At 40.4% G+C, this 25,623-nt stretch overlaps 1 protein-coding gene across 7 annotated transcripts; it reads left to right on the forward strand.

The window, feature by feature from the left end:
- The first annotated feature begins 1,934 nt into the window (after positions 1-1,934).
- PKNOX1 (PBX/knotted 1 homeobox 1) lies at positions 1,935-25,623 on the forward strand. 7 transcript variants are annotated; one of them, XM_053386815.1, is made up of 13 exons: positions 1,943-2,023; positions 8,579-8,669; positions 10,230-10,317; positions 12,660-12,790; positions 14,028-14,199; positions 16,073-16,243; positions 16,561-16,638; positions 18,711-18,810; positions 19,606-19,703; positions 19,805-19,933; positions 22,085-22,161; positions 22,780-22,952; positions 24,044-25,623. In XM_053386815.1, exons 3-13 carry the CDS (start codon positions 10,267-10,269, stop codon positions 24,253-24,255), a joined length of 1,392 nt encoding a protein of 463 aa, XP_053242790.1. In that variant the 5' UTR covers positions 1,943-2,023; positions 8,579-8,669; positions 10,230-10,266; the 3' UTR covers positions 24,256-25,623. The 7 variants fall into 7 exon arrangements, with proteins under 7 accessions (XP_053242789.1, XP_053242792.1, XP_053242790.1 ...); XM_053386814.1 differs by lacking the exon at positions 8,579-8,669 and having other exon boundaries at positions 1,935-2,023; XM_053386817.1 differs by lacking the exon at positions 8,579-8,669 and having other exon boundaries at positions 1,935-2,023; positions 12,663-12,790.

Genomic DNA, 25,623 nt, shown 5'->3' on the forward strand with positions numbered 1-25,623 from the left:
CCCAACCACCAGGAGCAGATTTTGGGAGACCCAAAGGCTGCGCTGGGTAAAAATTGTGAGTAAATTCCAAGTGCCTCGCCTAACACAGGAAGCGTATTTGCTAGCTGGAGGCTATCATTGGATGCAATTATCTAATTCTGCCTGTTTAAAAATTTACCTGTTCCCTTAAAGTTTTCTCATGTGCAAGCATGAGCACTGCTGGACTCATTGTAAGGTATCTGGCCTATTCCAAGCCAAGTGGTAAAATGTTTGGCACTATTTTTTCTATCTGATGAAAGAGTCTTGTGGACAGCTTGTGGCGCAATGAGTTGTCTAGTCTTGAAGGTGCAGCAGTATTTTTTTTCTTTTACAAATGTTTAGATTTCTTAATACATAACATACAAGTTTTGTTTCAATTTTATTTTGAAAAGTTTGCCTGATTGCTAGCCCACAGCCTTTAACATCCAACACAGTTGCATTGTTTTAATGGGAATAGACAGCTGGGCACAGTAGCTCAAGCCTAATAATATATACTCTCAAGTCCCAACGTTTACGAAAATCCAGCCATTGTGGAAGGAAAATAAATGGATAATTTATTAATCTACCCAATTTATGCCTGAAGGCTCAAGGTAAGCAACAGTCTATATAAACTAAATGTTTATATAAGTAGGTAGATCCCTATTCATGTCTACCAAATGTTTGTAGTTTACACAACTCTGCTAAGAACTAGTTGTGATTGAGCTGTTATGGGCAACAGCCTATTTTCTCATATGAGCACAGATTCACTTCTGTAGGATTCATTGGAAAGTAAAACAGGAACTAAGGAGGCCAGATATACAACATGTCAAGGGTGTGCATTTTCTTTTATCCCCACCTTCTTTCAAGCTCAGAGAAGGCTGGAAGCGAAAGTAGCGAAGGGTTGGCTTCCAGAGATGTTTCCCATGCTTTGCTTTCACTCACTCTTATGTTTGTAACCTTTCTCTAACAAAGTTTTTATAGGGGAAGGCCAAGATGCAAATACGTTAAAATATAAAAATCCCAATCAAAAGCAGAAACTAGTATGACTAGTTAAGCTCCTAAAATTTTATGTATCGCTCCCCAGCCCCTTAACTACCTCTTATCGAACTACTGTATAAAGGGCAAGTAGCTCTTTCAGTAGAGATGGGCCGCAATCCTTCCACGCTTCTGCCGTTTTCAGTGGTCTTGCTTCCCAAAGAGCAACACGATCCGAATAAAGAATGGCAAAGTCACAACCAACAGCCCGGTACTGCTGATCGCCACCCTGCTTTCTTCCCAATAACTGAAGCCGCAAGTTAAAAATACTGGAAAGGTGGGGGGGGGGCGGGCGATGTGCGCCTGTTTTGCTTTTCCATTTTTACTAAAAAATTACTGTTTTAGAGCTCATCCACCTCTTACGTAGAGTAAGTGAGAGAATAGCACGAAGTAAGTCGCGGGTTCCTTGTGAAGAGTTCCTCACGGCTTCCTCACGGCACTGGTCAGCCAAGGGCTCCCCTCGCATCTCGGCCCACGGGGCTCGCCTCGGCCATCTCCCACTGAGGGAAAGGCAACTGACGTCACGCGCGGCTTCGGCCTGTGGGCTAAATGGCTCCCAAGGGACGGAGCCTTTTGCCGACGACGCCCCACCCGCGACGCCACCGCCTCAGGCACCCCTTCCACCTCCGAGTCCCTCCAGACCAAACTAAAGGAAGCGGGAAAGGGCGTCCGAAGCGGGGTGCGTGGCGCCCCCGCCCACTTAATGAATATTCATAAGCATGCTGCGGCCGCGCGCGGAGGCCCGAGGGCGGCACCTTTGCCACCGCCCCGCCCCTTCACCGAGGCGTGCGTCGCGGTGGGCGTATCTAAAAACACGACGTGCCCCGCTCCCTCGCTGAATATTGATGAGACGCCTGGTGCAGCGCGGTGGCGTCCGGCGCAGCGCGGCAGGCGATTGGATGAGGCCGTGTGTGCGTGGTGACGCGCGTCGCGGCGGTGCGGGTCCCGATTGCTGCAGCCGCTTGTCAGTGTGACGAAGATTGGCACCCAGGTAAGCGCTGTCACTCAAACCTGCTCCTAGCCAGCCAGCCATCCATCACGGCGCGCCCGCCGCCGCTGTCGGCCGTCTTGGCTCCGCCGCGCAAACAGGCCCGGGGATGTGGGGCAGAGTGGGGGGAGGCGAGCCCGCCATACGGAATAGCGGGGCGGGGGCATCCGCACCGTAACCTACCCGGAGGGGGGGGTTAGGGGCGTCGGCAGGCAGGCGCGAGGAAAGGGAGGGGAGGGGGGAGTGAGGAAATTTCTGGAACAGCCGCCGACTGGCCGTTGGCTTTTGTAGGAGGCGGCGCGTGCGCGCGCGCGCTCCCTCCGTGGAAGGGGAAGGTGTCGCGCGCCTCAGGGGGTGGAGTAGGTATGGGGGGGAGGGAAAGGGCAACAGCTGTTTGTGGCGCGAGGCGGCGCGGAGGGCGGTATTTAAAAGGGGGCCATTTTCGGGGACATTCCTGCCCTGTGGACTCGGAAGCGGCGGGGAGAGCCGGGGGTGGGGGTGGGGGGTTGTGGCAGCTGCTTGGTGGTCGCCCCGCGCGTCCGTTTGCTTCCTCGAGTGCGGTTCGGGCTCCCTCCCCGTGAGGGAAGAGCCTGCCTTCGTCTTTTCAAACAACCCTCCTTTTCCTCACCTCACAAACCGGGGCGGAGGGGGGCGGGCGGGTACGCAGCGTTGTTAAGTGTTGGGAAAATCCATGGGAATTGTCGTTATGTGTAACCCGGTTGTTGCTAATAAACGTGAGGCGTTTTGCCGCCTCCTGGTTTCTGAGCGTTTCTTTTTCCCCAGATGTTTGCTTAGTGACCTGCCTTCAGTCAGGAATATGTATTTCACATAAAAGAATAGTGGTAGAGACGTAAATACACCCATACACGATAGAAAGGACTAAAACAACAGATCATCCACCTGTCCCCTGAGTAAATGTTAGCAGTTTTTTACTTGGCTATATATGGGAAAAGATATCTTTGGAACTGGCATTGAAAGTGCAAGTGCCAACTTCTGACAGAACTGGGAAAGTATGACATTTTCCTTGATGCAAGTACCACTTTAAAAAAAAAAAGTGTGTGTGATCATGTTCTCCAGGCTCAGCTTGATTATGATGTTGGTAAACATCATGAGGTGCCAGTTCACTATTCTTGCACTAGGTCATTGCCTATAACCCTGTTCAGGTTCCAGTGTTCAAATGCATTAATCAAGAAACCAAGAAATAAAATGATTTAAATTTTAAATCGTAACGGCTGTCTTTTAAAAACACATTGAAGAAAAAATTGCTTCAGAGCTTCTCTTGGGCATCCCTTCAATTCATTTTTGAAAACCAGGAGGAAGCAGTATATGTAACACAACAGTGCTGGGATTTAAGAAAAACACCAAATTGTAAAGGATATGTGCTGGTTTGCAGGCACTCAAATTCAGAGGCTAGGAGAAATTTCCTCACCAAGCTGACAATCTGCAACTGACTGTTGCCCTTGTCTACAATTCTTACGAGTTTTATGGTATAAGTGGAAGTATGCATGTTTTGTGCTAAACCAACATACAAGAGTTCTGTATATAAATAAATGTATATTCTGTGCCAAAAAAGGGCTGATCTCTTGACATGTATAAATCAAACAAATGTAACAGATTTGCATGGATTTGCTAATTTTGCATAATTTTCTTGGTCACTTTTGGGAGAGCATGGTAGATACATTAAGAAATCCATTTGAAAGGCACTCCAGCAATCTTGTTCAGCTGCTCCATCAATGTTAGCAAGAATTGTCTATATACTTTCAAGCCTATCTTTGCAAACCTAACAGAAATGTCATATTTTTAAGGGAAACTAAGATTCTTAGGATATTTACGGTAATTCTGGACTGTGAGTCGCATTACAAAAATATGTACAGAACCCTGACTATAAGTTTAATAAGTAAACATTGACATTTGGTCATGACTCACATGAATAAAGAGAATAGAGTCATTCTCAAGGACACTAGATTCTGAAAGATTAGTATGCAAAACTATCTCAGATTTGCATATAAATTGAGCCATGTGAAATACTTGCAAAAGATGCTCCTGTACTGGGGAATGAGACTGGTGTTGCTATTGCCAGTATGCACATAACCTTAGTAGCTGGGAGTGCTCTTAATCAGTCGAGGCTGGTATAGAACTGTGACCTTATCTAGAGAGGTCAGAACTTGACTCACTGTCCATGTTCTTGTTACCACCCAGTACAGATTATGTTAATGACCTTTACATGAGGCAGCATTTGAAGATGATTTAGAAACTTCAGCAGTGCAAAATATGGCTACCCTGTTACTAGTTGGGACTAGGAGGTCAGAACAGATTGCACCAAATTTGTACCACTTACCTTGGTTGCCAGTGTGTTATCTTGAAAAAAAGCTTTAAAAAATGTGGGCTGGACGTGGTAACTGTTGGGTGAATTTGTAGCTGGTTGACCAAATCCAAAGAGTGCTCACTAACGATTCCTCTTCAGGGGAAAAAAGGGACAAAGGAGCGGCCACAGGGTTCTCCCTAGGTCCATTGTTCAACATCTTTATAAACGACTTGGATGAAGGTGTTGAAGGGATGCTCATCAAATTTGCAGATGACACCAAACTGGGAGGGGTAGCCAATACAGCTGAATATAGAATCTGGATTCATTATTACTTTAACAGATTGAAGAACTGGGCCCAAACTAAAAGAATGAATTTCATTAGGGACAATTGTAAGGTTCTACACTTAGGTAGGTCTCAGATCAGATGTGGCAACACGCTGAATTTAAGCATATTGGAGGAAAATAAAATAAACGGGATTCCCTCCATAACGGTGAGTGAATACTTAGGTAGGAAGAACCAGCTGCACAAGTATAAGATGGAGGCCACCTGGATTACCAGTAATATATGTGAAAAGGCACTAGGTTTACCAGTAATATAAGTGAAAAGGCTCAGTAGACCACAAACTTAACATGAGTCAACAGTGTAATGTAGTAGCAAAGAAAGCAAATGCTGTTCTAGGCTGCATCAACAGAAGAATAGTGTCCAGATCAAGGGAAGTAATAGTCCTGACCACACCTGGAGTACTGTGTCAAGTTCTGGGCAGCACAATTTAAGAAAGATATTTACAAGATGGAATGTGTGCAGAGGAGGGTAACCAACATGATAAAGTGTCTGGAAACCAAGCTTTATGAGGAACAGTTGAGGGAACTGGATATGTTTAGCCTGGTAAAGAGAAGATTGAGAGGAATCACAGAATTGTAGAGTTGGAGATATGATAGCCATCTTCAATAATAATAATTTTGTACCCCACCCATTCGATTGGGTTGCCCTAACTACTCTGGATGGCTTCCAACATAATATATAGAAAAGGCTATCACATGGAAGATGGAGCAAGCTTGTTTTCTGCTGCTCTGCAGGCTAGGACCTGAACTAATGCATTCATGTTATAAGAAAGGATATTCCAACTAAACATCAGTTACAACTTTCTGACAGAGCTATTCGACAGTGGAATAGACTCTTACAAGAGGTGGTGGACTCATCTTCCTTGGAGGTTTTCAAGCATCTTTCACGTGTGATTTAGTTGAGATTCCTGCATTGCAGGGAGTTGGACTAGATGGCCCTCAGGGTCCCTTCCAACTCTATAATTTTTTGATTCTATGAACCATGCTAGCCTGCCCACAAAAGGAAATCCAAATTAAAGGGCCTACTCAGGTACTCAGCGCCCAAAACCAACCAGGCTGATAAAAAGTCTAAGAAGGCAAACTCTATCCCTTATGTCATTTAAACAGGTCTTGAAGACATTTTTTCTCTTGTCTTTTAATGACACAGAGTGGGTTATAAATGCAGTTTTAACACAGGTCTCACTGAGCTTTATTGTTTTATCGCTGTTGAAGTTTTTTTCTTCTTTAGTATTTAAAATTTGCTATTTTAAATAGTGTATATGCTGTATTTCAAGTTTGTATTTTTAGATGTGAGCTCCTCTGTGGAGCATGTTTTCAAAATGTGGATTATAAATCCTTTGAGTGAATAAATATGCTGTTGACTTTCCACTGTATTGGTCTATCCCAGGCCGGAAGTAGTGCAGTGTTGCTTCTTCCATCCTTAGGCTACCAGTGTAATAGCCCAGTGGAAATACTGCTTGTGTGCTTGCTGCATGGAAAACATTTCTTGATTTTAGTGTGCAACTGTGCATAATTGTACCTTTAAGTTCTGATGAATTCAGACTTGCAAGAGTAATTTTAGGAGTAATTTTAATTTGGGTTGCTACTGTTTTATTCAGCAAGCATATGTAGATGGCTAAGCTGAATGCCAATTATGATATCTGAAATTATTCAGCAATAATGTGTGCACAGCTTGGTTCCCATATCTAAATTTCTACACTCTGCTATTATTGATCTCTTCATTCAAGATTTGTGGTCAGATTGCAGGTGCCCAAGCCACTGTGTCACTCACAGGAGAGACGCGTGGCTCAGGTATGCTGCAGGCCCCATGGTAAGTGCTGCCCCCACAGTGTGGCGCCCAGTGCTCCCCTACCTACACCTCTGCATAGTGAAAGGAGAGTACATACACATCCAACATCACCAAAAAGCTCGCATTTGGGGAGCAGATCTAATAATCTGTGTTACTGTAAGGCTGACATTGTGCAGCCCCATTTGCAGGATTAGTAGTATTGCATTACAATCCTGGATTTGCATGCAGAATGAGGTGGGGAGCAAAAAAGAAGGCAGTTTGCACAATAGCAGTCACCATGACAGAAAGGGGTGAAGGTGAAAATGGAGGTGCAATGGGGGTTGTAAAAAAACAAGGGAGTGAGAGGTATGGTAAAGCTGTTGAAGATTAAAGCAGGGGCATGAAAGGGTTTGAAGAATAGAAGGGGGTGGTAACTTCATGATGGGATGCAAGGTAAAAGTGTCTGGGAAGAGGAAGATGCAGGAGGTTACCATGGTGGTGGTTTGTGTGCAAAAGGGTGCACAAAGGCAGTGGGGAGATGAAGGTGAAAATGGATGCAAAAGGGAACCTCAGAAGTGAAGGAGAAAGTGGCTTCAGAAATGGGTTTGGGAAGGTGGAAAGTGATCATAGTAATTGCATGGGGTAGGAAGGGGATGCTGTAAGGGCAAGTGGAATGAGCAGAGGGGCGACCCCTAGTGAAATATAAAGTGGCAAAATGCTTAACAGTTTTTCTAAAGTGCGTTTTGCAGGTCATATATCCTAGAGACGACCCCACTGAAAAGTCAAATCTATTATAAGTCTCATTGGATAATGTTAAGGGGCAAAATGCTTAGTAGTAAGGAGTTGCTCAAGTTCCTAATTTAGTGTTTGAATGCCATAGTATTGTGTTGTTTTGTGCAATCAGCTTTTTACTGTGGAAATCATTTTGGTGTGAACATGTCTATTTGCTATCAAGGTAAGACACTCATCAGAAAAGAACTCCAAGTGAACAGAAAATTAGGAAAAAATATAATTATGAAACCAGTTTAATGTATCAGTTGAGACTTCAGTTACTTGTAGCAAATTGTGATTGAAGTACCATAACTCTTATAGAGTAAATATGAAATCAGTTACCCAGTCCTTGCTGGCAAATAAAAAAACAGCTCATTAGCTGAGGAAAATCCTCACCCTAGAACCAGCCCAGGGGTTTTAATCTCTTACGGTCAGTGCTTTTTTTCTAAAAAAATGTTTAGGGGTACTCTCATTTTCCTACTCATTGAAATACTGCCTCTCAATGAGGCCAAACTTAGATTCACAAAATGTTTAGGGGTATGTGTACCCCGGCGTCCCCCCATAAAAAAAGCATTGCTTTGGGTAGCCAGCAACTTTTTGAAATTACCATTTGAAATTGTACACTAAGGATTGCAAGATTTCTTCCAAAGTTGTCCCCAGGGTAGACTGCCGAAAATAGAGGAGCTACTAACAAAATAGATTGCAATTCCTTTGGGAATCTCTTCTCTCATGACCTTACGTGTCTCCATTACATTCTCTAATCCAGTATGAGGTAGTAAATGAAAGGCTACTTTCTGAGAACTTAGGCATGTATATATATTTTTAAACAGAGCCCTATCTATCCCAAAATTGATTTGTTTGAAGTACATTTCCACAACAAAACTAAAAACTGGAGCATTTGCTTCACATATCTTTCTGGTTAATAAGCTAACATCATCAATAAGATTTGTGTAAAACTAGTAGACACAGTAGTTCTGATGGTTACTTTCTATCTCTAAAGTTTGAGAACTTTCAGGACCATGCTTAGTCAACAGGTTGAGAAACAAGCTCATGAGAGCCACAGATTATGTTTTGCACGTTGATGGATACAGATGAAAGCAGCCTGATAGCAATGGTGCTGGACAATGAAGCTTCCTGGTGTTTGAAAAGCTTGAGAGCCTCTGTTGCAAGTGCTGTTTGTTGTTGACAACCTGTATTTTATGTAGATTGTTTCCATGTGACTTTCTTGTGGCTCTTTGTGGCTCCAAATTTGACAACATTCTGCTTGTTGCCCACTCCTATCCCCATTGAACGTGTGTGTGCAGGGTGGGGAGTGAGTTTTCAAAGGAATGATAAGTTTTTGCTTGCTTTCTATGCTATTTTGCTTGCCTAGGGAAGAAAAATGGAGGCTTCTCTGCTTGTTGCTGAAAATGCATATGAAAATAAGCAAAGGAAGATAAACCTGACCATCAGAAATTCTTCAGGTGAAACTTCTCCCAGCATAGCTGCAGTTAGTAATTTGGGAACAAATTATGCTCTTCTAATGTAAAAAGTCTCCATGTTGCGTCTCCTGCATGTTTTCTGCAGTATCTGATGCATCATGTGAGTGATCTTTGCATTTTTAGTGCACAGATTATATATCTTCACAATGTATATCCTCAAGGGCTGTGTATGCCTGCATCTGTGTGCTGATTCACACATTTAAACTGGCTGCTTATTTCATCCATAGGGACTCTGCGAACCAGATTGTACACCAAGCCTTACAATGTACACAGATATAATATGTAGCAGGAGAAAAAGTGTCCCTGTAGTAGGAGAAACGACTGATGCCAGGCTGTATTTTTGTGTAGCCCAGCTTACACAGGTTGTGCTGCATCAACTTTTCCAAACCTGTTCCTGCAATATGCTTTAGACCAGGCGTCCCCAAACTTCGCCCTCCAGCTGTTTTGGGACTACAGTTCCCATCATCCACGACCACTGGTCCTGTTGGCTAGGGACGATGGGAGTTGCAGTCCCAAAACAGCTGGAGGGCCGAGTTTGGGGATGCCTGCTTTAGACTATAACACCCATCCATCATCCCTCACCACTGATCATGATGGCTGGGACTGATAGCAATTGTACTCCAAAACACTGTAGGGCATCACATTAGGGAAAGTTGCTCGACGTGTATGAAAAAAAAGAAGCAGCTCACTGTACCAAATTCTTAATGGGGCCTAGTAATATCATCCACAATGATGATGTGGAGGAGTCTGCCCCTTTTGGGATTTCTGGCTTGCTGGACTCAATGCTCTCTTTGGCATACAAAGAGACACCACCTCTGTGTAGCATATACACATGAGGAAAGCTATATGTGTTCTATGTGAGAAATGCCAGGAGTTTTATAGTTGCTATTCCTTGTTGCAGCCACCGAAAAATATATGTGTCCTGTGTGAGAGATTCCATTTGTTTTTAAAATTATCATAATTGTTCCTTAGTGCAGCTACTAGATGATTTTCAACTTTCTTTATAACCTCCAAATGTAAAAAGAGATCTAACTTCAGGGTATTTGCCATCTGGTCTTGTGACTGCGACCAGTATCAAATATTCCTTAAGAGGGAATATTTTGAAAAACAAAAATTTTCACAGTGGGTTTGCATTGTTCATTGTCCTGCATTCTTTTGTCATATATCCCTTTTGACATTTTTATTTTTGCTAGTAAAACCACTATATGATATTCATATATAAAAGTTTGATCATTTATTTTGTGCCACTAACTTGTTATTTTAATTGCGCATTTGTTGTGCAACTCTTCATTGCAATAAAGAGCAAGATCAAGTGGCTTAACCATATTGCATTTATCACTTTTTCTGGCAAATATGATTGAGTGCTTTTGTCAAAAAGGGTTTGAGAACATTCCTGAGGTCTTTTAGGTTGGTGTAGCAAATACATGTGATTGCATTCTCAATCCCCTCTGCCCCTATTCTGCTGCTGCACATGCAGATGTCAGTTATGTATTTTGTAAAATACTGTAAAAATACTAACCTTTTTGGATTTCCCCCCCTAAGGTATGATGATTTGACTTTATAAGAACCCTAAGTAACCATGATGGCAACGCAGACATTAACTATAGACAACTATCAAGATGGGCAACAAGTAAGAACATTTTTAAATAAAAAAATGAAAAATATGAAGTGCACCATAGTAGGTAAAAATAATATGTTAAATAATTATGGTGTCCAAGACATGAAACTACTTCTGTCCGATCTATATTACTTTTCCTCTGCTGTTATTTTGATATGGTATCTAAGTCACGCCACTGGCTTGCCCTTTGCCCATTTTCTAGTGCTCTTAAGCTGCTTCCTAGAAAGGTAGGAAACAACGGAATTTTCAGAAGCAAAAATTATTTAGGATTGATTCCTTGATATTATTAGTATTATTATTATTACATTTATCAGTCGCTTTATACGATAATTTCTCAAAGTGACTTGCCAAGGTAAAATACATGAAAGCAATTCAAAACCAGAAAAAATATAAAACTATGAACAATACAAAGCATACATAAATTGCTTATCTAGCATTATATTAATAGGGACAAGTCCTACCTACCCCACTCAAAGCTAAGCATCACCATAGGAGGTAACATTAATTAACCAAAGACCCGGATAAAGAAAAAGGACTTGGCATGGTGCCTAAAGATTAACGAGGAAGACTCTGGGCATCTCTTCCTGGGGAGAGCAAACCACAGAGCGTGTCAGAATAGGCCCAGTACAGCCTGTTATGACTGAGACAACTCTCCAGGGTGTCGGACAAAGATAGCTCCCATCACTTGTTACCTGATGCTTTTAACTGGCAGTGCTGGGATCTTCTGCATGCAGTGCATGTGTTCAGCCACTGAGCTTCTGCTCTAAACTTGCTGAACCAGGTTTTATTTTGTTTTGTCATTGAGCCCCCCTCTCTCGCACACATGTACACAAACAATTATTTTGTGAAATACTGCCTAAACGTTGCTATCGAACTTGAACTTGTTTAGCTGCTTGGGTTGTCACCCATATAATGTTGTACTTATCTATGTGGTATTTTGACTACTAGTGGTTATTTTGTTGAATAAATAACGGGTGGGGTGGGGAGAAGCGTCTAGGCACCTGATGAGGTTATGTTGTCTTTTTTAACTTGTTTAGTTGTATCAGTTGACTTTAAGGAAAATATCACAGCATGTGGCCATAAACAAATTTCTAGGTGATTCTAGAGTGGCTTTTTTACAGTATACAGTACTTCTGATTTTACAGTGGAAGTGACTATTGTACTATCCCCTGAAATTTGTAAACAAATTACAATGCAATCATATATGTTATATATGTTCAGTTGTAAGTCCTGTTGAGGTAAGAGTGCATAGGATTCCATCCTTAGTTTACTTTTGATTTTATATATGCTTGGGGTTGTTCAGCAACTCCAGAAAAAGCACCTAAATAGCTCCTTCTTGCATTCGTTTGGCATTGCTTTTAATGGTTTCACGACTTACTTAGCTGTCTCTTAATTTTTCAAATTGTTCAGCTTGTTACAAGATGGGTAATAACATTTGAGCATAATGTTCACTTTGTGCAAATTGTGAAGCAGTAGTCCTTTAACCTATCCCAGTCTTCCACAGCAGTACAAGGGCGTGGTGCAGAGCTGCAGCTAGGAGTTACTAGTATCTCCCCAGATTTCCTGGACAGAAGAAAATATTGTGACCATAGTCCTACAGTTAGATTGTTTTATTTCCCTTACTAACTAGTCTAATTCATAATAAACTGCAACTTCCTATCAAAAAGTAGATATACTGGATCTTTCTCGTATTTTTTTCACAAACTCTTTAACATATATACAAAAGTCCTTATTTATATTCAGTACAGAACAAACAGTGAAACATTTAATATTGAAACACCTAAAAATCAAGCTATATGCTTTTCATACAATAATTGTGAAATGGTCCTTCCTTTGCAATATCTCTGAAGAATTATATGCGCTCCAGTGCCCAAAATAATGCCTGAAATCTTAAACATTCTTAATTAGAAATGAGCTCTATTGAGTTTTCAAGTAAATGTGTAGCATACAGAATTATTTCTAATGATAATTTCTATTTGCAAATGACATTTTGCCTATTGCAGATGTTTTCAAGGTCTGCTTTCTTAAAGTGATTTTTGTTGAAGCAGTGTATGTGTAGCTTTATCCAAAAATAGCTGGCTTATGAAACGCAGGATTCTGTAACAGACAATTGACTAAAAGAAACCTACTAATGGGAGTCAAACTTATAGTGACCTTTCCACTATCTTCCTGCCTCCAAATGTTGCAAGGATTAAATGAGTTGTTTGTTAAATGCTTGTTCTTTTTGTATGGTTGCCAAGTCATACCAACCTTCTGGCAACTTACTAGGCCTTTGGCTTTCTCTTTGCTTAGAAAATGAACCATTTAGTTGTGAATCTATGCTGTTGGCAATATAAAGCATCTTTCTTTTCCAGCAGATGCAAGTAGTAACAGAATTAAAAACTGAGCAGGATCCAAACTGCTTGGAAGCAGATGCAGGAGGATTGAGTCCTTCCCCGGTAGAGTCCCAGACTCCGATGGATGCAGATAAGCAGGCTATTTACAGGTAGCAGTATTCACAAGATGAGCTGTTTCTAGTAGTAAAATGTATCATTCTCTTTAGTAGGTCATGGGGTGGTTCTCAAATCATGGGGTGGTGCTTGTGTGTGTAGGAGACATGGAGCATGTGGAAGGGGGCACGCACTGTTCTGGACATGATAAGATCTTGAGGCTGATGCATCTTTCCCCCCTCACCAGCCAAGCCATGGGTGGGATTAGAGTTCTCTAGAATATCCTCATTAGATTTGTAGGGGCAACTGCTCCCCCATTCATTGACTTGGGAAAAGCTGCTACTTTGTACTAATGCTGTTTTCCTATTTGTGGTTTTAGGAGGTGTCAAATATAACTTGTTCTGTTTTCCCTTCCTAATACCAGTATTGAATTAGTGCCTAGTCCAAAGTTTGTTGCACATATCAGTGCAGCTAGGGAGGTTGGTGATAGGTTGGGGGACTCAGAAAGTAGAATAAGTTTAGAAGAGGAGGCCTAAGCTTAAATCAGCCAACGTATTGTAACTTGTCAAGAAGTTCATACATTTGGTGTTTTCTAATTACTGTGAGATGGTTAATACATATTTTCATGCTTAAGACTGAAATCTATACATTTACAAGAGACTAAGCCCTATTGAGGACAGAAGCCTTGTGCAGAAGGCTTGTGCAGCAAGTTCTGCTAACTTCTGTTGGCGTTAAACATACTTAAGTGTTCAGGATTGTGACCCACATCTCAGGGCAAAGCTTTTTATTGTCTTTGTATTTAGTTATATATGTCTAAACTTGCTTTCTGTTAGAGCTACATCGTTACAATCTATGAAAATAAAGAATGGCATCCCTACTAGATTATTTTTTATTTTAAAACGAATAATTGTATTAAATTTCAGGCTTTTTAGGGTCTTTATTTGAACAAAGCTTGATAAAAATGTAAGTGAGACCAAATAGTTCAAGCTACCCATCAGTATCATCTACGTCAAACTGGGGGATGACACTGATATTTAAATGACTCTATAGTTGCAGTATTTGATCCATGCTAAAAAGAAGAGCAAATAAGGGAGATCACAGTATATTCAGTTCCGATCCTAGCATAGTAATTGCAAATGTAACTTTATTACATTAAATGTAATACTAATGTAATAATCTAAAATAATAGGATTGTATGTATGCAATGTCCAGATTGCTCAGAATTTTTCATCAAACTAACTTGCACATAGACATTTCCACAGACCTACAATTTGCTTGTCTTTCTATTCCTAGACATCCACTGTTCCCCTTATTAGCACTATTATTTGAAAAATGTGAACAATCCACACAAGGCTCAGAAGGCACAACGTCTGCAAGTTTTGATGTAGATATTGAAAACTTTGTTAGGAAGCAGGAGAAGGAAGGAAAACCATTTTTTTGTGAAGATCCAGAAACAGATAATCTAGTAAGTAAAAACATTTTAGGTAAGATATCAATTTATTTATAAAATCTTTATATTTAAAAAAAGTAAATTGATACTGAGAAAACTGAAGTGTGAAATGTCAACTAAAAGAAGTTGAAATTTACAGCCCTTAGTAGCAGCAGACATTCCCTGTCAGTATTACTGACAGAAGCTCCTCCATCACATAGCACATTATCAACTTGGCTAGCTTCTTTTTTTAGATAGTTGTTTGTTTGCAGTTAATCTGTCTGCTTCATGAGACTCTTTTGACATATCGATATGTTTTCCAGTGAGTCAGATGTTCTTATTTGTAGGGTTTTGGTTGTTTGCATTTAATTTGCTGTCCTCCTCCACTACTTTCTCAATTCTTTCCATTCTCCTCCTCTCTCTCCACCCACCCAGCTGGGATTTGTGGTTTACATCTCAACAAACCATTTGATCTAATATGGTTGCTTGAAAGAGCCCTGATTGGCTCTTTGCTGTGCATGTAGTTCCTTAAGTGGAAACTTCATGATATTTTGTGCCTGCTGATTCTGGCAACAGAGGTGCTCCCTGAATATTGAGCTTATCTCCAGAGGCCCTTCTCCTGGTGCCACTGCCTTCTGATATGGGGCAGGTAGTGACCAGGCGAAGAACCCATTCAGAGATGCAGTCTGCTTATTGAACTCTCTCCTTTGTGTGAACATCCATTTGTGGAATATGGCTTCTACCAGGGGCGTAGGAAGTGGGGGTGCGAACCACCCTGGGTGTCATCCCTGAGGGGGTGATGAAATGGCACACCATGGGGGGGGCGGCACTTACCGCGAGGCCTGGCTTGCAGCGCACCCAGGCCACGCGTCTCTCCTGGGAGTGAAGTGGTGGCTCGGGGCCGCGCACTGCCTGAAATGGCAGCATGGGGCTTGTGTCCGCCAGGCAGACTCTGTGGGCAGCTCGCTGCGCCAACTCCTGAGCAGATCGCCCCGCCCCCCTGGGTGGATCACCCCGCTCCCGCCGCTCCGCGTGCCGGAGCAGCTAGCTACGCCCCTGGCTTCTACTTTCCTCTATCCTTCCACACAGCCTCAAAATCCGCTCAAGATTGGGGCGCGTGGGCAGCTGCAGTGGATAAAGATGAGAAACCAGAAGTCCTGTTGTGCAAGTGGATTTTCATTGTGCTCTTTGTGATTCCTTTTTACTCAGAGCTTTTATTCTTTTATGCCTTTTATGCTTTTAGTGTTGATTACTCCTGATTCTTTCCCACTTTTTCATCTGCCACTGATTGTAGATTGCATCATCTTGTAATTTTATGTTTTAATTATTGTATTTTTATTCCGTAAGTGTAAGCCACTCTGAGGCTGCATTTTCTTAACAAGTAAAATAAATTGAGTGGTTGGCTTTGTGCCAAATGCACGTCTGATTGTACTTGAGTTGACACTTGAAGATAATGCATATTGCTATTTCTGATCAGCTCAACTACTTATCATAAGGAAGTTGGGTATGTGAAAATCTCTGCATGTTGTTCATTGGAAACTTGTAGCCTTGCATAAGAAGAAAAATGGAAAATGTGGGCTAAATAGGAGGGTTGCATCATACATGATAATCTGCACAAATCAGATCTGTGTAGAAAAATTCATTTATATAGCCTATACATGCTGTGGGCAGTCCCCAGTTTTGTGCAAGCAGTTAACAGTGTACAGTACACAGTTTTCCACATTGAGACAATATATGGGTAGGAGAAAGCAACAATAATTATAAACAGCCCTGTTGAAAATAAGCAAAAAAGTACCGTAGCTCAAACATATATTGAACAACTTAGCACACTGTAAATGACATATGCAAATATTTGTTTTCATTGGTTTTTTTACTTGTCTCTGTATTCTTTCTCTTTTCCCTCTTTTAGATGGTAAAGGCAATTCAGGTTCTACGAATTCATCTGCTTGAGCTAGAAAAAGTTAATGAGCTCTGTAAGGATTTCTGTAGTCGCTATATTGCCTGTCTGAAAACAAAAATGAACAGTGAAACTCTGCTAAGTGGAGAATCTGGGAGTCCTTATTCACCTGTACAACCCCAGGTACCTTTCATGCTAACTAAAATATATTTTCTTTATTTGATTTATAATCTACGTTATCCCAAAGACTCAGGATAGGTAAGATTAGTTTTAAAAACAAACAAAGAAAGAGCAGATAAAATATAAATTACTATGTTAATATTGGTTGAATTTGTAAACCATGCAATTTACAAATAGATGATCTGTGACTGGCAAGCTAGCAGTTTTTAAGGATTTGTGATATTGTTAAGATTACAAGATCTCCCTTTTTCTTAGTAGTCGCATACATGGAAATGTAATTCTTAAAGAATGATCATAATCTATCAACTCTTTGTCTGCAGTCCAGCAACTTTAAACATGATAGAGATAGCTTGGATTTGCTGGAGCAGCTGTCTTCATGGAAAGAGTCACCAGAAAATGTGAGCAGTAGAGCAAAAATGACACGATTATCATTGCACCTCTTTGGCACTACCTCCTTAGCCTAATTTGGGGGTTGGCTTTGTTCATCTCATTGTAGATAATGGCCCCATCCCAGCAAGTGGTGATTTGTATGTAGAAATAGGGTTCTGTGATTGCTCTCTCATCACATACACAAGGCTTCAGGACATAAAATAAAGCTCCTCACATCCATGCACATAAGGGCCAAAAAGCTGTGTTATACGAATTCAGATCTCTTGGACTCAAAATTGTTTGTTCTGTTTGGCAGAGTCTGTTATAAGGCCTCAGGTACCTGATACTTTATATCCTTTTATGGAGATACCAGACTTTAAGCCTGGAACCATTTGGATAATATTTTCTCTACCATTCATAGGCGCCGACTCCATGGGGCTTGAGGGGGCCCGAGCCCCCTCAAAAATTCGTTTGGGGGGGCTCCGCCCCCCCAATAATCTCCGGCGCCCCTCCAGCAGAGCGCCATCGCCGCCCCTCCCCCAGCCCAAAATGCACAGGGGGGGCGGGCTGCATGCCTCCTGCCCTCCCTCCCGAGCAAAAGCTCCACCCAATTTCCTTTGGAGCTGATTAATAGGCGCAGCACGCTCTCCCCTATTCGCTCACGAGGAGGCGGCGCCACTTTATTTGCATATTCATGAGCTTATTTATTATTCATGAGCTTTCCCGGGCCCCCCCAATATTTTTTATAAGTCCGCGTCGCTGCTACCATTGAGCTATGGGCCCTCCTATACATAACACCTATAATGAAAAATGTGTCCATGCAGGCACTCTGTTTTGTTTAATTTATTGGAAAGTGTAAAAAACCAATTGCTACACAGAAGTATTATATTTTTGAAATTGAATTGCTAGTAACTGGAGGAACAGAAGTTGGTACATAATTTCATATCTTGTTCATTCCCTCTCTTTTCCTTGAACATAAGTCAAAATGCCATCAGAATTGCTATAATTTCAGAGCACACCTCTCAAAACTTTAGCATATGGCTACATTCACCATTCATACCATGAGAGCTCTCCTAGAAGCCAGTCAGACAACATCTGCTCACAAGTTCCATGGCATAAATTAAGTTTATCACGATTAGTATTGAGATACTGGTGTATGTTTTTGAACTTCTTCATTGTGTTTCATTGCATCCATCATGCCAGCCCCATGTCAATGTACTAATTGTAAATTGCATTGTCATCTAGACTTACCTGTAGATTTGGCTGATACCTCAATAAATCAGATAAATTTTAAGTTTGCAAAAGATCCAAAAAGTTCAAATTTTAAGTGCTTGAAATTTTACATTTCCTGTGGAAAACAATGAAATATTGACCATGCTTAATTGTGAGGATTCATGCATTTTTCTAGCATTAACTTTAGAAGGGCTAGAATTTCATCCCCAACAATACAGTGTTATATATATTCTGACTGTACATGTGGTTGCCATATTTTTTTTACTTATAACACAATTCTAAACAAGTCTATTCTGAAGTCCCAATGAGTTCAGTAAGACGTACTTCCAGGTAATAGGGTTGCAGCCATAAGCATATTTGCATAACCTTTTTTTTTTTAAAATGTTGGGATATTCTAAATTATTGTAGAATAACAATTCCTAAATATGTAGTGCATTGACTAAAATTTATCAATTGTCTCTTTTACAAGCACTTTGATTACAGTAGCATGTGACTAGCCTAATATTAAATGGGATAAGCACTGTCAGCTGGGTTACTTCTGATCCAGAATTTGCATATCTGTTCTATATTCTGATAGGTGGTCCAATGTGGAGAAGAAAACCCACACTTGGAAAACCAAATATAAATGTAACATACTGTCAAACTGAAATATCTAGGTTATTTACCACCTCCTTTCATTGAATTTCCTTCTCATACTAGTTTCATCACTGTTTTGGATCATACTGGTTGGTAGTGATGACATCATCATTATCCTCATCGGGTTTATGTTTTGAACATCTCATATTTGGTACAGTACCATTTTAACTTAAAGTGACAGGAGCATCCTTTGTTATAAGTTCATGTAATTTTTGTTGTTTACTATTTCTAGCCAATTCAAAGTGCCATCACAGGTACGCTCAGTCCCCAGGGGATTATGGTACCTGCATCAGCCTTGCAGCAGGGAAATGTAACTATGGCAACCGTTGCAGGTAGGAAGCACTGAATAAAAATTCAAACACTGCGCTCATCGTAGATGTAGTTTGTGTCTGTTAAGTGACTAAGAAAAGGAATTCTTGAGATGATTTTTTGATTACTATGTTTATATGTCGCCTTTCTGCCTGTGCAGTCAAGGTCATTTACAATTTAAAATAATGGCATATAAGCAGGTAGGCATGGTATAAAAAATGGGGGAGGATGGGGAAAGGATGAGGAAAATGAGAACATTCAATACAAATGCATACAAAATAACTGATAAAATGACCAGGTTGACTGAAGCAGACAGTTATGGGAGGGAGGGAGCCAAACCAATGAAATGGGCCATGTTTATGGCTCTCCTATTGAAGCAGCCATGTGGAATGTTTGTTTTATTAAGTTTTTTGTATCCTCATTTTTTATTTTTCTGTTGTGAGTAGCCCTGGGATCTTTGGATGAAGGGCAGTATGCAAATTTAATAAGTGATAATAATAATGGCTGCTGATGAAAACATTATTATTTTATATTATTCAAATACAAATTATTATGCAACCAGCTGGCCTAGCATCTTCACAATAATGGCTGCATGGAAAGGTGAATCAAATGGAATTGTCTATTCTTCTTTTTTTTAAAAAAAAAACAAGCTTATGTAAAATGATAGCGAAGTTAAAATTATAGCGAAGTTTTAAAGTAAGTTTTGTGTGTTGTGTAAATAGTTTATTGTTTTCTTTGTTTAATGACATCTATATGAAAATGTTATCATCATACTGTGCCTTTGCTGTAGTGTAATATTGCTATAATATTCTTTTAAGGTGGTACGGTGTATCAGCCAGTGACTGTGGTCACACCTCAAGGTCAAGTAGTGACACAAGCTTTGTCACCTGGAACCATCAGGATCCAGAATTCACAGGTTTGTTTTATATTATAAGCATTTTTAGTGAAATATTTAAAAAACCATGGTAATATTATGGTGTGTTACTAACTGCCTGCTACTTCTGAATCTCTGTGCAGCTCCAGTTACAATTAAACCAAGATTTAAGCATCTTGCATCAAGATGACGGGTCATCAAAAAATAAAAGAGGAGTTCTTCCAAAGCATGCTACAAATGTGATGAGGTCTTGGCTTTTCCAGCACATAGGGGTAAGGTTGATCGCAGTGATTTGGGAATCACTACTGTTCTGATCATTTCTGTCTGCATGAGGGGGAAATGTTTTGGCAAAATCTGAAGCTTTTAACTACCTACTCAGAATATATTAACTTGGTATTTAGAGTTGAATCAGGCTCAAATTCAGTAGATGTCTATTATATAACCTTGTGATCTTAAATTTTAGAGATATTTTTGGTTTTATTACATCATGCTGAGGATTTTTTTTAATCCTGTGCTCCCTTGAACAGTAGTCCTTTGAGGGATATATTTATATCTCTGTTAATCTGAACAGTTCCTAGGGGGCTAGAATGCAGTAGCATGTTTCTTTGTGCAGATTGCCTTACTAAATGCACTCCACACTCTCAAAAGGGGCGTTGTTAGCTTAGGGTCACACATGTTTTCTGTAATACCTACATGCATAGTAAGTTACATTATGATCTGAAAGGTCAGACAAACGTTTTTACAGGTTTTCTTCTTAATTTGCATGTTATATGTACTTTTGTAAAGAATTCAGTCCCTTTGGCTGAATGTTTTTGGAGGTAGGGGAAGAACGCTCAACAGGAATGCTCCACAGTCCATCTACTCATGATCAAATTTATTATACTCAATCCCCTCAAATTGTGCTGTTTAGGCAGTAGTATTTTCAGCTCTAGCAGATAGAGCAATATATGTAACAAGCTACCAGTGCTGGTGGCTTCATCCAAAGGTATTAAAATAGCTTGAACTTTCTGCATGGCTAAATGTAATATGTGGTCCAGTATTCCCTTTTGAACTGTACTGCATAACATCTTATGATACTAAAAGGAGACAAAAATGGGTCTGTATTATTTCTTAACAGTTCCTGATAAATTACTAGAATTACTGTACTTAGTAGATTATAGATAGTACTAGAAATAGCTATGTTTCTACAAGAAATCTACAAGAGAGATTTTTAATTGGTAATGCTTTTATTTAACTCCACACGGTATTTCATCCCTACCATATGACACAATGTGATAAATCCAGCTTTATCACATGCTGTGTTCCCCAAGGATCATGCCATCTAGCAAGGACAGCTGGGAGAATAATCTCCTCCCCCACATGGACATTTAAGGATAAAGTTATATTGTTATTTCATTTTTAAAAATCATGTAGTGGTCAACCTGGTTAACATTTGAAGGTTGATGTTGAAGCCCTTTCTGGCCTTCTTTTAGGTTTCATGACTTCACTGGATATTAGATTTGCACAGAGCTAGGTTAAAGATGTTCTGAAGCTAGCACTTGCCTTCTTTTTTTCCTGGGAGGGAATGTTTTTTATTGCACCCATTTAAATAATAAATGCTTGACAGTTTGCTATCTACTTCTTCTGTTACTGTGCTAAGCATTTTAATAATCTCAGTTTATATTGCACCCAATTACTAATTGTCTTATCAGTTATGCCTAAACTGGGCCAGTAACTGTCAATCGATCAGGGATATCAGCAAAGATTGGTCTGCCAGCTATTATGCTGAAAAGAAAGGGAATTTAAATTTTCTGTGAGAATTCTGGGAAAAAAATACATTCATTACATCTGGGGGAAACTGGCTAGCTCATTTTATGATTTCATAAAAGTTAATATAGCAACAAAAAAATTGAGACTAAAGCGTTTTTTAAAAAGTACAAAGGAAAAAGAGTATGGAGATCCCTGCAGGTGACAGAATCCTTGAAGTTATTGTAGATTTCCTTTCCCTTGCAGTCTTTTTCAATTCCTTACCTGTGAATAAAATTTTTCTGGGAACTAGCGCCAGAGACTATAGAAATTGGAGTACTAGGGATGAGAATGCGTTGGTTTTTGTAATAGCAGTGAGTATTATAAGTTCACAGAAGTAGGAGTCTAAATAATATTGTTCCTTTCATTATTAGAGTAATAAATAATTATCTGTAATCGGTGTCATAAAATCAACATATTACATAAAACAATGACAATTTCAATCTACACATATGAAATCATTGTGACGTGTGTTGTCAAAAATTAGTTTATCTGGTCAGAAATTATCTAATTAGCATAGAATTAATCCCACACTAAATTGTATTCCTTTTGCTTTATGGTTGCAGATTTTTGTATTGTGCTTATTGCATATCTTTAGCAAGTTCTTATAACTTTTCCATCCCCCTTCCTGTCTGTAGCATCCATATCCAACAGAGGATGAGAAAAAACAGATAGCAGCACAAACCAATCTGACATTACTTCAGGTTAACAACTGGTAAGATACAACGAATATGCCACTTTTTTGTGTTACAAAATTCACCTATGTTGAAAAGTCACATAGAAATATACAGCATTTTCCTTTGGGCTGCTATGTAAAGCTAAAACTGGACGGGATTGATGTAGGGCAGAGGTGGTCATGGGCCAGATCCTTACTGGAATCATCCTTGACAAGTGAGTATGCCACATGATTGACAGGTGTGTTGTCCTGCCCAGCTGTGAGAATACCTTGTGCAGGATTTGCATTTTGGTACCACTTTATCAGGCCCATGTTCTGTGCTTTGGGAAGATCCGAACAAAGGGCTGGCAAAGTGATTGTTTCCCCACTCCTCTCCTTTGACAGGACAGGAGAAACACAGAGCACCTGGACCAAGCAGAATCACCCTCCCTTCACATTGACTAATGTTGTGTGGAGGCAAGCGATCCTGCTAAGCACTGAATTTCAGTATGCCAGAAAGCTCCCCGCAGGGAACTCTCTACCACACCAAAGGCAGCAGAATCATACTCCCTTTGTAACAGCCAAGTGTGTGTGTGTGTTCCTGCTCAGCACTGGGCTTGGGTATAGAGAGTCTGATTTTAAGGATGTCTTCATAAGATTCATTTTTGGTCATTTTAGGTTTATCAATGCTAGAAGACGAATTCTTCAGCCAATGTTGGACTCCAGCTGTTCTGAAACTCCAAAAACAAAGAAGAAAACAGCGCAAAATCGACCAGTTCAAAGGTTCTGGCCAGACTCCATTGCATCAGGAGTAGCTCAGCATCAATCAAATGAACTTACAATGTCAGATGGTGAGAAGATTCCTCAGCTACTTTATTTACTCTTTGCAAATTGGATGTTTTAGAGACTCTCCTGAGCCTGTCAGACGATTTCACAAACAGTTTGTATGAAAGAAAAGGGTGCAATCTCTCTAGTAAAAATAAACCCTTGAAGTAAATGGATTTCAGAGCAATTCTAACCCCCAACTTGAAGCACTGCTGCTCACACTGTCAAAGGCAGACTTGGGGACAGTATCCTCTTCTGCCGTGCCAGCTCCAGGATGGTGCAGCAGGGGGTGGGTCTGGATTGGGCCTCTTTTCTGGCAGTCGGCCTGCTGAGGATCCATCAGATTCATCCCCAGCCCTGCTTCAGCACTGGAGCACCCTGTTTGGAGGGCTACACTAGTTACCACCAGTGGGAATACTGCTGGAGGTAACTGCCCAATCAGCTGTGCTTTCAGCATAGGCATCTGCAGCCAGTGGAGCCCACTGGAGCCAAGTAGAGGGACACCTCTACCCAGTTGTAGCTCCCTCCATCAGCACTGATCAGGCAATTAGGAACATGCCCTTAGCATAGCAGCAGTTCTTCATGGATCACATGATTCATGTGCCAAATTGGATTATTTCTCCCTCCTATGTACCGGCACCATTCATATAAACAGAGGTCTGTAATGGCTCAATGTGGTTAAACATTCCTGTGTCTGGTACACACTTTCAGCCTCACACATGTTTATTCAGAAGCAAGTTCCACTTTGTTCACTGAGGCTTTGTCCTCAAGTAATTGTATATAGAATTGTAGCCTTAAAAGTTAACAGCTTTGGGATTGCTTTTCATTGGCAGCCCGATTTTAAAAGCACAAACCCACTGTTTATTAAGATAAATGAGAAACGTGTTCCAAGATGTTCAAAACTCAGAAATCTCAATAGACTAAAACTGACATCTCTTGTATGGAAATTACTTGTATGAAGAAAGATATTTCAAATAGCTTATTCAACTTTCATTCACTTTTAATTTTTAGATCTTTGGCTTTCATTAATAGGTTTTTCAGAGTAAGAACTGTGGATTTTGTAAAAGAATTGAATTGTTGTTCCAACTGGACCCTTGTTTTTCCTCCCCATTCTCAGGAGCCGTTGTAACAATTACAGCCCCAGTCAACATGAATGTAGACAGTCTGCAATCTCTTTCGTCTGATGGTACTACTTTGGCTGTTCAACAAGTCATGATGGCAGGGCAAAGTGAGGATGAATCTGTGGACAGCACTGAAGATGACGGAGCAGACCTCTCAACCACAAACATCAGTGGGCTGGTCTTGGATAACAGTGATTCTCTGCAATAGGAAGCAAGAGAATCTGGCCTAAATATATAGGAAAACAATAGACTGACTGACTTTTTATAGTTTGCACAGCAAACATTTTACACAAGTTTTATTTCTAATATGTTTTATATGTAGATATAGAAGAGTGCACTTTTTGTATTTCATAGTCTGCTTAAAGAGTGTCTTTACAGGTGCAGCAACTTCTTTCAAATGTGTTGTTTTTGGTTTTGGTTTTGAAATTCTAGTAATTTAAGAGAGAGAGAGAAAAAACATAATCACCCCATTATTTTCTCAGGGTAATTTTTTCACTCACAAAATTGATCCCAGATTCCCCTAATGAGGGAATGGGGGGGTCATGGGACTGCAGTCCTGAGGGAAAGATGATGGATGCCTCGTGGGTGAGTTAACTTTACATTAGCATGGGTTTAAATATATACCCATCACACAATCATCATCTTACTCAATGGTTGCTGTTGTCTATCATCATCTCTGCTGCAGTTTTGTGACATATGAAATTGCCCTGGTGGGAGAATTTGAAAGTACTTCAGTCTCCTGGAGAGTTATGCAATTAGTCCTGTCATTTTAAGATTACTCTAGGTGGTTTAACAATGTAAATGTAAAGCATGTCAGACTAGTGTTTGGGATTTGTTTATGAAGTTAGCCATGTAGATTTGAAAGATGCTTCTGCACCTTAAAAAAAAAAAAACCTGCCAGTCTGAAATGGGCAACAAAACACATAAAAGAAAGTGGAAACGTGTGAGTCAGTAACGAATGTATGGCATTTAAAATGAACTTAATTTCTCATTTAGTTGTTCGGTGGAAACCCTAGATTCCCCCTGTACCTTTGGATTTTGTCACTGACACAGCTGCTACTTGTCGTTTTATCCACCTGCCTTGTGGCATGCTGGAATCCTACTTGAAATATTTGGGGTTAAGATGGCGGGGAGGGCAACAAAGGAAGTGGAATGGGCAAAAGAAGCAGTGAGTGTCCCAATTCAGTGGTAGATTTAATGGTACAAGGGGGATTTCTGGATTGCAACTTAGCAGCTCTACTCATAGCTAGTGAGTCTGTTCATAATTTGCTATAAAACACTTATTTTTACCTTATCAGGTTATCGGAGTAAAATATTTTTATAAATTCTCTAAGAATTGGGATGATGACTGTATTGAGCATGAGAAAAATGTTTAGTACTCCTATTTGGAAGGTTATGAAAACAGTCCAAATTGAATAAACATGCCTATGTCATATTCTATGGATCTCTGCTATCCCATAGTGGTACAGCCTATTGTGGCATAAAGTGGTGATGTGAGAAGGACCCAGTCCCTAATGGGGTCTTGGTTATTGTTAAGCATTGATTTGTGTTCCGTATAAACTAATGTTACATTTCA

The sequence above is a fragment of the Podarcis raffonei genome, chromosome 4, assembly GCF_027172205.1.
Source record: "Podarcis raffonei isolate rPodRaf1 chromosome 4, rPodRaf1.pri, whole genome shotgun sequence".
Classification (NCBI taxonomy): Eukaryota; Metazoa; Chordata; class Lepidosauria; order Squamata; family Lacertidae; genus Podarcis; species Podarcis raffonei.

Bases quoted from the DNA above. Each gene is read 5' to 3' on its own strand.
- PKNOX1 (XM_053386814.1), top strand. From the start codon at position 10,267: ATGATGGCAACGCAGACATTAACTATAGACAACTATCAAGATGGGCAA. The intron at 10,318-12,659 runs GTAAGAACATTT...TTTCTTTTCCAG, and splicing joins ACTATCAAGATGGGCAACAA to CAGATGCAAGTAGTAACAGA. The intron at 19,934-22,084 runs GTAAGGTTGATC...TCCTGTCTGTAG, and splicing joins GGCTTTTCCAGCACATAGGG to CATCCATATCCAACAGAGGA.